We start from the raw sequence: 14873 nt of genomic DNA on the forward strand, positions 1-14873 counted from the left end.
TTGCTGGTTTGGAGGTTGGATGCGTAGACTGAAAATGGATGGTGTATATATAGAGTGCGAAATGGGGGAAGTGATGAGTTTGTTTCGTTTAAGCCCCTTTCCTCTTGGGAAATTATATGAACAAAATAAGTTTCTTACTTTTTTAAAAAAAACATAATTTCTTACTTTTTGCCTTTTTGGTCAAGTATTGTGGTTAGTAGACTGAATGATGCAGATGTAAGTAAGGTTATGAGATAACTGAATATAATAAGTTATGCTACTATCATGAGTGTTGATATGTTATCACGGTAAAATATGAATAATTCTTAATTACAACTTGGAAACCAGTATAAATTAAATTAAGATATCCGCTATATTTGTCGGATGCTCTAATAGATAGACCCGCTCACGGAACAAGATGAGCTTGTTTGGATTGAAACAATTTTTGCCCTACTAAAATATTGGTAGTGTTAAAACCTTTGTAAGTTTTGACATCACTAAATACTGAATTTGAACTATTATAGATAAAATTTGGTATCAAAAACAAACATGCATTTGACACTATTGAAGTTACCAAAATTAAATTTTAGTAGCAGAAAAAATTAGCATCAAACTAAACTAGCCCAATGATATAGTGATTAGTGATGGATTACTAGTCCATACTCTCTAAAATAACTTTATTTTAACTCTACTTTTTCTCCCAAAATAAATTCACATTTATCTTCTACTTATTATCGATCCACAAATCAGATTACCTTCAATATACTTTACTGCCGGGCACCTTATATACTTGCTTTACCAGTACTACTTTCTTATTAATGATAAGCACTTTGATTCTTTTTAAAATTTTATCTTGTTTAAAACACACAAGAGTAAAAATGTTATCCTGCGATGGAAGGATTATACGATAGTTATACTCCCTCCGTCCCTAAATGTTTGACGCTATTGATTGTTTTAAACATGTTTGATCGTTTGTCTTGTTAAAAAATTAAGTAATTATTAATTCTTTTTCTATCATTTAATTCATTGTTAAATATATTTTTATGTATATATATAATTTTACATATTTCACAAAAGTTTTTGAATAAAACAAATGGTCAAACATATTTAAAAAAGTCAACAACATCAAATATTTAGGGACTGAGAGAGTATATACTTTCATCATCAAAAGATAACGCCGGTAAAGAATAGAAACAAACTATATAGTACTATACACTACCACAGGGCATTGAGATCCTCTGCAGTCGACTATCACTGACGTGTGGGCCCAACGACACATCGGACCCACATGTCAGTGACAAAGGCACGGTACAGTTGTTGGAAATATAGTCATGAATCGGCATATTTTAATCCAAAATATTAAAGCAATAATCATGGCATAAGCAGTGTAGGGTGATCTTAACATAACCAGTAGCATACTATGCGCATCATGAATGTCAGGAACAGGAACATGCTAGAGGCATCAACATAACAGTAAAGCGATAGCGCGCGAAGAGGCATCAACATAACAGTAAAGCGATAGCGCGCGAAGATGTGGTTGCCGATAGCGCGCGAAGATGTGGTTTCGGAGGCACTGCTCCTTCCAATCTACATAACAGTAAAGCGATAGCGCTAGCAAAGGGAACCCGGTGCAGATCTCAGGCGAAGATGTGGTTGCAAAGCAAAGGGAACCCGGTGTAGATCTCAGGCGAAGATGTGGTTTTGGAGGCACTGCTCCTTCCAATCTCTCGTGCGCGCAAGAGATCAGAAGCGAGGAAGCGAGAACTAACACCGGGAAATAAGCAAGCGTACGTTACAGATCGGACTCGCGGCCTCCTTATCTATCAGGAGAGAGAGGCGGCCGTTGGAACGTGGACGCGCTGTTGCGGAGAGAGTCGTGGGAACGTGGTTAGTGGCTGCAAAAGAATAGTGACGCGCGCCGCGCCACGCCTCGCCCACGGCCTCGGCCCGACGCGCGCGCGTGTGGCATTCCGACCCCCACCTCAACCAGTCAATAGGGGGCCTCCAATAACTCCCTATTTAGGTTGAGATATTCCTCGCTTAAATCCTGAGATGGTATTATTATCCTTAACACTTATTATGGACCTTTGAGTTTTAATAGGATAAGTTGGGCCTAACCCAATTATTCTAACAACAGTGACGGCAAAGGATGTTGATCCTACTACAGGGTGGTTCGTCTGCCTGTCACGGTATCATAGCTAGTAATGTGTTCGACCCTTAGATGCTTGTTGCTAGGCATCCATACGAGGCTGGGTTAGTTTGTTCACTTTTCCAACTTCAGCTTACTCTTTTTCACACATTTTTCAAACCGCTAAATAATTTTTTTAAAAATATATATATACGAAAGTTGCTTTAAAAACCATATTAATCTATTTTTAAAAATAAAATAGATAATACTCCGTATTTAATTAATCATATACGTGAGTTACGTTGTTTTGCAAGTGGAGAGATTAGTTCCCAACTGCGTTGTTGTACTGTGTAATTTATTTATTTTTTTAAAAAAAGAACTGAGCACTAGTCCTACGGAACTGCCCAACTGGTTCTACTCCAGAAGCAATTGAGAAAAAGCACATCCGGTCCAGTCCAGCACCAGCAGTTCGACCTCTTTGTTTGATGTCTGCCTCCAGTGAAGGGACCAGAAGGCAAAAAAAAAAAAAAAAAAAACGGGATACAGGTCAACAGAAACCGCCACCGATCGAGTGGCGTCAGGTGTGAGCGCTGACGGACGATTCCGCGGGGCAACAAACCTGAAGACGGCAGCGCCCAGCAGCAGCGGCCACACGCTCCCCTCCCACAGAATGCGAATCCGAACCCAGTGGTGTGTGGGGGGATTCGGCACGGCGCGCGAGGCCCACCTGTCAGTGGTTCGCCGCCTCCCTACTGGGGCCCACCTGTCAGCGACGCGATCCTCTCTGCCTTCCCGTCCGTACAGCGCGTGCGCTAGCGGGCCTTGCGGCCCAAGGCGGGTTTACGTGAGCGGGCTTTTCCTGCGCCCACGGCGGGTCGCGTCGGAACTTCTATCGGATGTCGCTGACGGCGGCCGTGTCGCGTTCGCTACTTCGTTGTTCGTTCCTGCCTGCCTCGTCCGTTCAAAATTAGATGTTCAAACTTGGGACGAAATTAGATGTTCAAAATTGGGTACTTTCTCCACTGACCCCATATATGTACGTCCTTGTTATATTTTGGAATGAAAGAGTAATAACTGTTTTTTTTTCTAAGAGCAAGCTAGCTATTACTACTAGTAGTTAGTATTTAATTTGAGTATTAGAAGTATGGTACTTCTGCTTTTGTTTCACAATCTTAATTGCTCAAGGGAATTAGATATTTTTGGTAGTTGTACCTCCTTAAAATATTTCATAATAGGACACTGTATATGTTCTGAAGGATTGCCAATCTATCAATTCCACATCTCAATAGATCATTATCAAGAGGTTCAGATTTTTCAACATACGTCAGAGGAACAGACATTCTTTGAGCTTGCTTGTTGTCACTTAAGGGTGTTCCAACTTTACCGTGAAACTAATTCTTCCAAACCCTTCAATATAATCCGAATCATGTTCGTGGAGAAAAGAACTATCGAAACTAAGCTCTATTTAAGTGCTCTACTGCTCTTACATGAAAGATTATTCTAGGTTTCACATTCGCGAAATTTTATTTTATTTTATAGGTTTCTTCATTGTACCTACTTACGTCTCCATCGCCTATATTTCTATTCCCTCCGTCCCAAAAAAAGCTAATCTAAGAGAGGTCTCCTTCCAGTACAATGAATCTGTCTTTTGTCCATATTCATTGTATTAGAAGGGATCATATCTTCTCATAGGTTGGTTTTTCTTAGAACGGAGGAAGTAGCTTTCAACTCGTTGCCGTCACCCCTCCGACACACATTCGCATGCAGCTTGTTAGTACAGTTTTACAGACAAATCACGTCTTGGAAAATATCTTTTTCTTCGAGCTAGAACTACTCCTATCTTGGAAAAGATCAAACTACGTTGTACTCCAAGTTCTATCGCGCCGGCCTTTTGGACTAATCCACTATAGTGTACAGTACTGATTACCGATCATGCAGGAAATTGACCTTGTTGTGAGTGAGTATAGTACTGTAGTACTAATCAATAACCTGATTACTTGGCCGGCCGGTCGATCAGTCATGATCATATCAGTTAGTGATGGAGACCGATCGAGTAATGCTGCAACATCCTGCGTATCTTTTTCGTCGCTGACTGAAATAGCTGCCTTTCTATTCAAGTACACAGTCAAACAAGTGCTACTTCCCGAGCTTATCTAGGGACAAATTAACTGCTTGACTTCTTAATGGAAAAATTGTCCCTACAAAGTAGGAGTATTGAGGAATGGTTTACCATAGTTACAAAAATCTTAATCAAATTTGTTTACCATAGTTACAGCAATCTTAATCAAACGTTTGCCTAATAAAATATGATACGCCTAATATTCCGTGCTGCATACTGTGACAACGAAAACATACTGATAATTAATCTAGTGTATATTTCAGCCTGACAAGTGGGGAATTTGGTAGCACTGTCCAAATCAATTGTCATCGTCTAGAATTCAATCAATTCTTCGGCATGAAGCAAAGCCATAATATTCTCTCAGTTTCAAAATACACTTGTCCAAACATATAGCTAGAAATGCTTGCGTATATTTTAGAACATGTAGCTACTCCCTCCGCCCCATAATATTTTAATGAGAGAGATAAAGAGATGAAGAAACTATTTCTTATGCAAGAAACCATCTCTACACAAGTATAAAAAATGAAAACAAGAGAATATGTGGATAAAAGAAGAGAGAAGAGAGATGATTGGATGAGAATTTCATTTTAAGAAACCATCTATTATATATATAGTTTCTATGCATAATATCTATATGATATGGCAAATATGAAAACTAATTAATAGTTTCTGGGAATTGTCTAACGAGTGGAGTGGATTGGAGTAAAAAGCAGACTGGAAATTTGTAAGAACATTTCGATTATCAAGGGGTTCACTTATTTCACAATTATTGCAAATGATGTCAGGATAATACAAAGTTCGACTGTGATCGCGAGGAAAATGACACTAACTGGCACCATGTAGCTTCTGTTCTACACAGCCTGAATTAATTCCTTAATTCTCCATCTTTCTATGTAACCAGCAGAAAATCAGAGTCTGGGAAATGTACATCAGGAAAAAATGTACAAAGATCAACTTTTTTTTTTTACATTGTTGTAGTTTTTTTACAGATTGAAGTCGTATATACAAGAGGGTGATTCATCCATGAATCTTTTTCCCCAGTATTCTTTTCTTTCTAAATCTACTAATTAAACATACTCCCTCCGTTTCAAAATATTTGACACCGTTGACTTTTTAGCACATGTTTGACCGTTCGTCTTATTCAAAATAATTTGTAAAATATGTAAAACTATATGTGTACATGAAAGTATATTTTAACAATGAATCAAATGATATGAAAAGAATAAATAATTACTTAAATTTTTTTAATAAGACGAATAATCAAACACGTAATAAAAAATCAACGGTGTCAAATATTTTGAAACGGAGGGAGTATTAATTAAAGCTTTAAGCATGTATTGGGCTTCGAGCTTCTGAAAAAAAATTGTTTCCCCAAAAAAGAAGTGGAAAAAATTGAATATTTATGCATCCTCTTGGATGATGCTCAGCACGCGCTTCAACCGCGACCGCGCCGCCGCGGCGAGCTTCTCGCCGCCGCTCTTCGGCGGGCTCCACGACGCCGGGAACTCACCCAGCGTCCGCTCGTTGAGCTTCTCGTGGAGCAGGACGTCGCCGCCGTCGAGGCCCTCGTCCCGCAGCGGCGTGACGCGCACCGTCTTCATCTTCCTGTCGCCGCCGCGGCGAGCCCCTCGGCGGCGCGGCGCCTTGACGGCAGCGAGCGCGGCGCTCGCGCGCACCGCCAGCGCGGCCATGTCGGCGGTGGACAGCGGCTGCCCGAGCATCGCCGCCGGGAGCACGAAGTATATCTGCCCCGGCCGGAGCGCCTCCCCCGGCGCCATCGCCGGCGGCTGCTCGTTGTAGTAGAGCGCGTCGGAGTTGCACACGAAGAAGGACTCGCCCTCGCCGCGGAGCACGTCGGCGACGGCGGGAGAGGCGGCCGCATGGAGCTCCTTGAGCGAGCCGTCGGCGGCGATGACCCTGGCCGGCGCCGGCACCGGCGAGCCGCGTCGCCGGCTGATGCAAGAAAGCTTCAATCCCATGGGAATTAATGTTGGCGAAAATGTTGGAATTTTCTATTGCTGGTTCGGAGGTTGGATGCGTAGACTGAAAATGGATGGATGGTGTATATATAGAGTGCGAAATGGGGAAAGTGATGAGTTTGTTTCGTTTAAGCCCCTTGATTCTTGGGAAATTATGGAGAAAATAATTTTCTTTACTTTTTTGGTCAAGTATTGTGGTTAGTCGAATGGATGATGTAGATGTAAGTTAAGTTATGAGATAACTGAATATAACAAGTTATGGTACTATTATGAGTGTTGATATGCTATCATGGAAAAATATGCATAATTCTTAATTACAACTTGGAAATATAAACTAAATTAAGATATCCACTATTTGTCGGATGCTCTAATAGCCCTGCTCACGGAACGAGATGATATTTTTTAAGAGTGATTAGTGATGGATTACTAGTCCATACTCTCTAAAATAACTTCGTTTTTTGAACTCTAACTTTTCTTAAAATATGTTCACATTTATCTCATATCTACCCTTATCTGCAAATCAGATTATCTTCAATATACTTTACATGTGATTTTTTTTTTCTTTTACCTTGTTTTAAACAAACGAGACTTAAAAAAAAAGTTATTTTGAGATGGAAAGAGTACGTAACTATTAATATAGAGCACTATACACTTAGGGTTGTTCACTTTGATGTCTAAATCAACCGCACCAAATTTAAATTTTGGTAATGCTGAATTTTGGTATTGTTAATATTTGATAAGGTTGAGAGGTGTAAATTAAGTTTGGTTTATTATCATTGCCAAATTTGCGTGAGAGGAAGATTCTAAAATTACCAGAATTTGGTAATGGAGATAAATTAATTTATCAATGTTAGGTTGTTACCTTGTCAAATTTGGATAGAAACCAAAACTTGGTAGGATTAATTTTGATAACAAGATGAACATCTCCTTAACTTGCTGTTAGTTAATGTACTCCAACACTACTACACTGCTGCTCGACTGCCTGTATTAGCTACAGTGTCACAGCTACTACTATCATGTGTTCGATACGGATATGGGTCCTCTATAGTACTGCAGCTGCGGTAGAAGCCGCTGACATATGGGTTCGGTTCCACCTGTCAGCCACTGCTACTGTAGCTATATTACTGCAGACAATTTTCACTGATTAGATATTGTAGATGCGCGTTGCTTGGCAGCCATATCTGAGCCGTACGGGACAGCCCCACTGCTTCTAGAAGCAATTGAGGAAAGAAAAGCACCAGCCGTTTGACCTTCTTGTTTGGTGTCTGGCTCCACAAAATGGCACTTGTGAAGGGACCAGAAGGCAAAAAAACGTGAGACAAGTCAACACAAAAGCCGTGGACTCGTTTGTGTCAGGTCAGGTGTGACGGTGTGAGCGCCTGAGCTCTGACGATTCCGCGGCTAAAAAAAAAAAACATACGAAGACGGCAGCAGCAGCAGCGGCGACCACACGCTCGGACGCTCCCCTCCCACAGAATGCGAACCCGCCTTCTAGGGAAGTAACGGCGGGGCCCACCTGCCAGTGGCTCGCGGGGCCGCTCCACGCCTCTACTGGGGGCCCACCTGGCAGTGACTCTGTCCGTCCCGCGTGGCGACTGGCGATGCAGCCCTGCGGGCGTCAGCGCGGGCGCTAGGCTTGCGGCCCAAGGCGGTTTGCTGTTGCGGGCGGCCCAAGCGAGAGAGTGGGGTGGGGTGACCGGACTTTTCCTGCGCCAACGGCGCGTCGCGTCGAAACTCGGAACTTGTTCTACCGTGTCGCGTTCGCTGCCGCGTTCTTGCCTCGTCCGTTCGCTAATTTTGAAAAGCCCGGACGAAATTAGAAATTAGGTTTTCAACATTAGAACCTTCTGCACTGACCTACATATATATGGATACTTCCTTTGTACTATCAAAATAAATCGCGTGTTCATGTTTATTCATAGGATTGATTTATTTGGGACATAAGACGTATATCTTATTAGGTTGCTACATTTTTAAACGAAAGAGTAACTACTATTAGCTTTTTTCTTAAGAGTAAGCTATTAGTTAATTAGTTAGTTTCAGTTCAGGTTATAAGATATTTTAACTTTGGTTAAAATCAAATTGTCTCAAATTTGACTAAATTTATAGCCAAATATAATAATATTTATAATACTAAATTAGTTTCATCAAATCAATCATTAAATATATTTTTATAGTAAATTTGTCTTGGGTTGAAAATGTTACTACTTTTTTCTACAAATTTGATTATACTTAAAGCAATTTGATTTTGATCAAAGTCAAAACGTTTTATAACCTGAAATAGAGGGAGTACAAGTCAGGTAGTTCTAATTCTGTTTCACGGTCTTAATTGCTAAAAGGAATTAGATCTTTTTAGAGTAGTTGTACCTCCTTAAAATCTTCCATAATAGGAAGATATATACTCTGAAAAGGATACCATTCTCTTAATTTCATATCTCAATAGATTTATCAAGAGGCTCGAAGTTTTAAATGTCAAGAGAACCATATGTACCTTCCTTGAGCGTGCTTGTTGTCACTCAAGTGTTCCAACTTTAGCGCGAAACTAATTCTTCCAATCCCCTACAATATAATCTGAATCTTGTTCGTGGAGAAAAGAATTATGCAAGCTACTGCTCCGTAAAAAAAAAAACAAATTCGTAGCTACGATCGAACTTGGACACACATGTGTGTATAGAATTGTAGGTATGATTGATCTTTTTTTTTTATGGAGGGGTAAGCTCTAAATAACGCTCCTACACGAAAGATTATTCTGGGTTCCGTGTTCGCGATTTTTTTTTTTTGGGTTTCTTCCTCGTACCTACTTACGTCTCCATCGCCTGTAATCCTAGCTTTCAATTCGTTGCCGTCGCCCCTCCGACACAGTACATTCGCATGCAGCTTGTTATACAGTTCTACAGACAAATCACATCTTGGAAAAGATCTTTTTCTTTTAGCTAGAATTACTCCTATCTTGGAAAAGATCAAACTAAGTTCTATCCAGAGCGCCGGCCTTTTGGACTAATCCACTATAGTGTACAGTACTGATTACCGATCATGCATGCAGGAAATTGACCTTTTAGTTTCAGCTGGCTGATCAGAACCTAAACAGCTACTGTAATTAATTAATAACCTGATTACTTGGCCGGTCATCCAGTCATGATCATATCAGTTAGTGATGGAGACCGATCGAGTAATGCTGCAACATCATGCGTATCTTTCTCGTTGCTGACTGAAATAGCTGCCTTTCTATTCAAGTAAGTAAACATGGTCAAACAAGTGCTACTTACCGAGCTTATCTAGGGACAAACTTAACTGCTTGACTTCTTAATGGAAAAAATATCACTACAAAGTAGAACTACTGAGGAGTGGTTTACCGTAGTTACAACAATCCTAGGGGTTGTTTAGTTGGTTGCCACACTTTGCCACGCTAAACTTTAGCCATGCCACAATTTTTTAGGCATGTGTTTGTTTCGCTGCCGCAATTGTATATATTATGCCACACTTTCTTAACTTTGGAATCCACATGTCATGCTCTCAAATTTAGAGCTAAGCATACCGTACTTGTGACAAATTATTTCTAAACCATACTTATTTCACCATGCCACAACTAGTCTAAACTTAGTTATAGCATGGTTAGGCATCAACCAAACATCCTCTTAATCAAAGGTGTTTGCCATTAGTTATAGCAATCTTAGTCAAACGTTTTGCCTAATAAAATATTATGCGCCTAATATTCCGTGTTGCAAACTGTGACAGCGAACATATACTGATAATTAATCTGGTGTATATTTCAGCCTGGGCAAGTGGGCATATGCTCCTGCATGCGTACGTGCGGACGTGCCTCCCAGGGAATTTGGTAGCACTGTCCAAATCAATTGTGTCACCGTCTAGAATTCAATAAATTCTTCGGCATGAAGCAAGCCCTACTATTCTCTCCGTTATAAAATACAGGTACATAACTAGAAATGCTTGTATATATTTTCAAATAGAAGAGTGTGTATCTAAGTAGAAGGTGGCTTTTCTTCTGCTCTACTCCCTTCGGTTTCATTTTAATTGACGCTTTGGACAATGACACGCTCTACAAGATATACCTTTGACCTTATTTTTCTATTATCTCTACTACTTAAAAAATAAGAGGTACTTCCATCGTCCGTCAGAAAAAACCGGGTGAAAAAACCAGGCAGAAAAAAACCAGGTTTGTCCGATAAATAAACCGGACAAAAAAAAGTCCGATCCAGAAAATAAGGGCGAAAAAATTCAAAAAAACCAGACGGAAAAAACCAGGTTTGTCCGATAAAAAAACCGGGCGAAAAAAGTGCGAAAAAAAGAAGTCCGATCCAAAAAAAGGCAAAAAAAAAACCAAAGTTATCCATAAAAAAAGGACAAAAAAAAGAAGTCCGATCCAAAAAAAAGGGCGAAAAAAACCAAAAAAACCAGAAGTCCGATCAAAAAAAAGGGAAAAAAAACCAAAAGTTATCCGATCCAAAAAAAAAAAGTTCCATCGACGCGGTTAAAGAAAAAAAATCTGTCCGATTCCACAAAAATAGGAAACAAACTCCCATCCGTTTTCGTTTGGACTGATTAGCGAAAAAAATAAAATAAAAAGTCCAACTCCTATATCCGATTCCCTCTCATGAACCAAAAAAAAAGTTCGACTCTAGATTGGTGAAAAAATTGATGTGCCGGATTGAAAATCTGTTTGCAAAAATGGAACCTACAGGTCGAGATCATTCCATTTTTATATGATTTTAATTTTTAGGTTTGTACTTTTTGCATTTGAGTCCCTGTAATTTTTATATTTACATTTGAGTCTCTATAATCTTGCAATAAGGTACTTGAGGTCATTTTTATTAAAAAAAATAATAAAAGAGAATAATAAAAGAGAGATAACAAAGGCAGAAAGGTGAATAAAAAGAAAAAGGCTCAGTCTTTCAGAGGTGCTTATAGGGGTAGGGTGTGCGTGTGTGCGTTTATAGAGGTGAGTGTGCGCACGTTGTGAGCGCCTGCGTACGTACTGTGTTTCTCAAAAAAAAAGAAAAAAGAAAAAGGAAAGCCTTACAAAAAAGAAAATAAAGAAAAACAACAAGAATAAAAGTTTTTTTTCCCCTAAGTGGCGAAAAAAACCGTAGATCCGAATGGAAAAAAAAATGGTTCATAGAAAAGGCAAAAAAAAGTGGTGAAAAAAAAAGCTATATACAATTCCTTTAAAAATGAAAAAAAATATGAAAAAACATCTAAAAAAGTTCGTCCGATTCCCTAAGAAAGTGGCGAAAAAAATGGTTCGTATAAAATAAAAAATACACGCGAGAAAAAAAATGGAAAGGGTGAAACAAAATCCGAGTTCTAACCAGTATATATCTCTTCTCTATCTCTAATCTAATCGAACTATTTAAAAAGAGAAAATGAATGAGAAAATAAAAACGGTTCAAAAAACCCGTGAGGCAAAAGTCAGAAAAAAGCGTAAAAAACACGCTAAAAAGGTCTTCCATCTTCAATAAAAAAATGCGTGAGAAAAATTATTTCCATCGTCGGTAAAAATATTTTAAAAACAACATGCGAGGAAAAAAAACTGTCAGAAAAAACGTGCCATTTCTAAAAGTTTGGTTTTAAAAAACCGCGCGAAAAAAACACCGTCCACTAAAAAAATAAATCGCTCTGAAAAAACTGTTAAAAAAAACTAAATTGATAGACGCTTGAGTCGGATATGATCCATCGATTTTTTGCCATCTACTACATGGCTTTATTTCGTCATACATTCTACTGTATTGGAAAAAAAATAAAAAAGAACATTCGAAAATAACAAGAAAAAAAACGTGCGAGAAAATAGGAAAAAAACATACGAGAAGAGAAAAGCACAAAAGGGAGAAAAATATGGTTTTCTTCGTCAGTAAAATAAGCAAAAATAAAACATGCTAGGAAAAATTTGTTATAAAGAAATGCGTCATTTCTGAAAAATGGATTGAGAAAATCGCGCAAGAAAAAAAACAATGTTTATAAAAAAAGCCGCTCATTAAAATAGAAACATTGTCATTGACATGATTATGCATGAAAAACGTATATTATCAACAAAAAATTTTACCCGTTGCAACGCACGGGTATTTTTGCTAGTAATATATACAATAAATAAATGCATGTTTACTTTTATGATAGTGTTTTGAAAGACAAATCTATATATGTTTTTCTAGTTTCTTTAAATTAAAGTTATTGATGGCCAAAGTTATAAAAGTTTAACCTCAACCTTATCCAAAACGTCAATTATTATAGAACCAGAGGGAGTATTTAATAAAAGGCACAATCTCGTGTTATTTTTCCTTAGGAAACAAAAGGTAGATGGTGGCTTGTAGCTAGCTGCTTAATTAGGAAGAATAGATTCTTTCTTTTGCCCAACTAATACTATAGGTCTATAGCATGCAATCAAGCAGAAAAAAAAAACTATATGCACATAGGAAATCAAGAAATTTGACTACACTGCACAACATACCTAGAGCCGTTATCTTAAAAAAAAGAAGTATTTTGAATTATCCCCACGAGACAGAACTATCACATCATCGTATCTATCCATTATATTATACTATTATGAAAAGCCCCATGGCTTCAAATTTATACAGAATTTAATTACTACATAATAGATTTAGCAAATTTTGGGGAAAAAAATACTAACACTATTCCCCCTTCAACCAAAACGGTTTAGTGTTTTTGGTTTCTACAAATGAATATGGAACACATCTACTTTTAATGTAGAGACAAAAACAGAGTTGTGCAACAAATACAATTCCGCTCTAAGATATATATAACATAGCACAGTCACACGGGAAATTCAAATTCTCGAGGATAAATGTCATCAAAATGTCTAGATTCTTACCCACCATTAATCAAAATGTAGCTAGCATACATGCATGCAAGCGAATTTCACCACAGAAAATTTAACCAACCAAGTTCCCATTCTCTGTAAAAAAAATTAAAATAAAAATCGGGTGATTCAGACCTCGCATGCAGCTACCACCACCACCACCATGCAACGACGACGACGACGGCGAGCATCTCTTCCGCCACCGCCATCGTCATCAGAAGAACGGCGACCGCTCCGGCGCGCGGTGCGCGCCCTTCCTGGCGCGCCGCCGGTAGCTGTTGGGGTCGGCGGCGGAGGCGGCCGGCACCGACCGCGCCGCGGCGGCGGCGAAGGCGAGGATGTTGGCGGCGGCCTCCTGATCCTCTTCCTTGTCGCCTCTAGCCACCCGGCGTCCTCCTCTCCTAGGTCGCGACGACGACGCGGACGGCGGCGGCGGCGGCCGGCAGCCGCCGCCGCCCAAGGCCTTGCTCTGAGCAGCGTTCGCCTTGGTTGGGTAGAACGGCTCGTCTTCTTCGTCGTCGTCTTCTTCCTCGTCTTCCTGTGGCCCTGAAATCTGTGGCTCTGGGATGTTGTTGGGATCGATGGTGAATGTCAGGGTAGGATCCGATTCCATGCATTTCAGCTGACATCAACAGGAGATAGATAAGATTATTCAGTAGTATGGATTAGAGTGGTGATTCAGTTAGTTAATCAGAAGTGATCAGAATTAATAATCGTTTTTCATGAACGCGTAAATGAATTGTACATCAATAGAAGAAAAAAGAGTTTTTCTTATACAACACAATCGGCCAGGTATGCCTATGTAGGGGAAGGACAAAAAAAAAAGCAAAACAAAAACTTCAGCTAGGAAACTACTATGACGGCTAAACGCAACTTCGATCACGGGAGGAGGGCAAAGCCACACTACATTATCAGGAAACCTCCAATAAGAATTAATAATCAGAAAAGTATATGGAAATTCGAGTTTCAATGTTGGAGATGCTTTCATTTGATGGAAGAAATCTCTTTCACTATAGAGTAGAGAAAGATATGAGTTCGATGGTGTGTTGAATTGATTAGCACTAGCTTCATGGTTTTGTTGAGTATGCCTGAATGAAAAATGGAAAACAAAGAGAGGAAAATCTAAATACCCCTACACCCCCTGCAATTTAATTTTGTACAAAATTAAATACTCCCTACAAGTTCATTTTTCTCTTTCAACCTCCCTCCTCTGTCCTTTTTTCAACACTTTCTCCACACTCCGTGGGCTTTCATTGACCATTGTGGTATGTTAAGTTGTTCTTTGCCACCAAAGGTGTGTGTCCCTCGGTCTCCCTCCACCTTCCACTTTTGCATGCATGTTTAAATTAAACAGCTTGTCTGACGATAAAACACGACAAATGACAATCGATCACATAATATATGAAAAAGGTATATTAAATCCCATTCCCAATAAGAGAAGACATTGAGAAACTTTTTTTTAAGGAAGACATTGAGAAACTTCGCTCACCATGCTCAAGATTCACAGGATGTGAGAAATCTCTAAACATGACGAAGAATCAGCGTAAACTAGACAGAGGTGAGAAAACTTAAAGAGAATTGTTTAGAACATCACCAACAGATTATCTATAATCTCTCCAAAAAATTATTTTTGGGTTTCCTAAAATGAAAATAGGAAGTGAAAAAACTTAAAAGTGGACCCTTCTGAAACTACCAACAGAAAATTCTGTTTTTTTCCACGTGCAGAAAGATCGCTATCTCCCACGCGCTGGAACGGTAGGAGAGAGAGGCGGGAGTGCGAGATTGGGAGCGACTTTCGTGAGACCGCGCGCCTATATATAAACGGAGCGAGAAATCGGG

The 14873-nt window shown here is 39.5% G+C and overlaps 1 protein-coding gene across 1 annotated transcript; it reads right to left on the bottom strand.

Moving 5' to 3' along the window:
• Positions 1 to 4949: 4949 nt before the first annotated feature.
• Positions 4950 to 6249, bottom strand: LOC127764141 (uncharacterized). The gene has a single exon (XM_052288974.1). It carries the CDS (start codon positions 6203 to 6205, stop codon positions 5627 to 5629), a length of 579 nt encoding a protein of 192 aa, XP_052144934.1. The 5' UTR covers positions 6206 to 6249; the 3' UTR covers positions 4950 to 5626.
• Positions 6250 to 14873: the final 8624 nt, after the last annotated feature.

The sequence above is a fragment of the Oryza glaberrima genome, chromosome 2 (genome assembly GCF_000147395.1).
Source record: "Oryza glaberrima chromosome 2, OglaRS2, whole genome shotgun sequence".
Lineage (NCBI taxonomy): Eukaryota > Viridiplantae > Streptophyta > Magnoliopsida > Poales > Poaceae > Oryza > Oryza glaberrima.

Coding starts and splice junctions, on each gene's coding strand:
- LOC127764141 (XM_052288974.1), bottom strand. CDS start 6,205: ATGGGATTGAAGCTTTCTTGCATCAGCCGGCGACGCGGCTCGCCGGTG.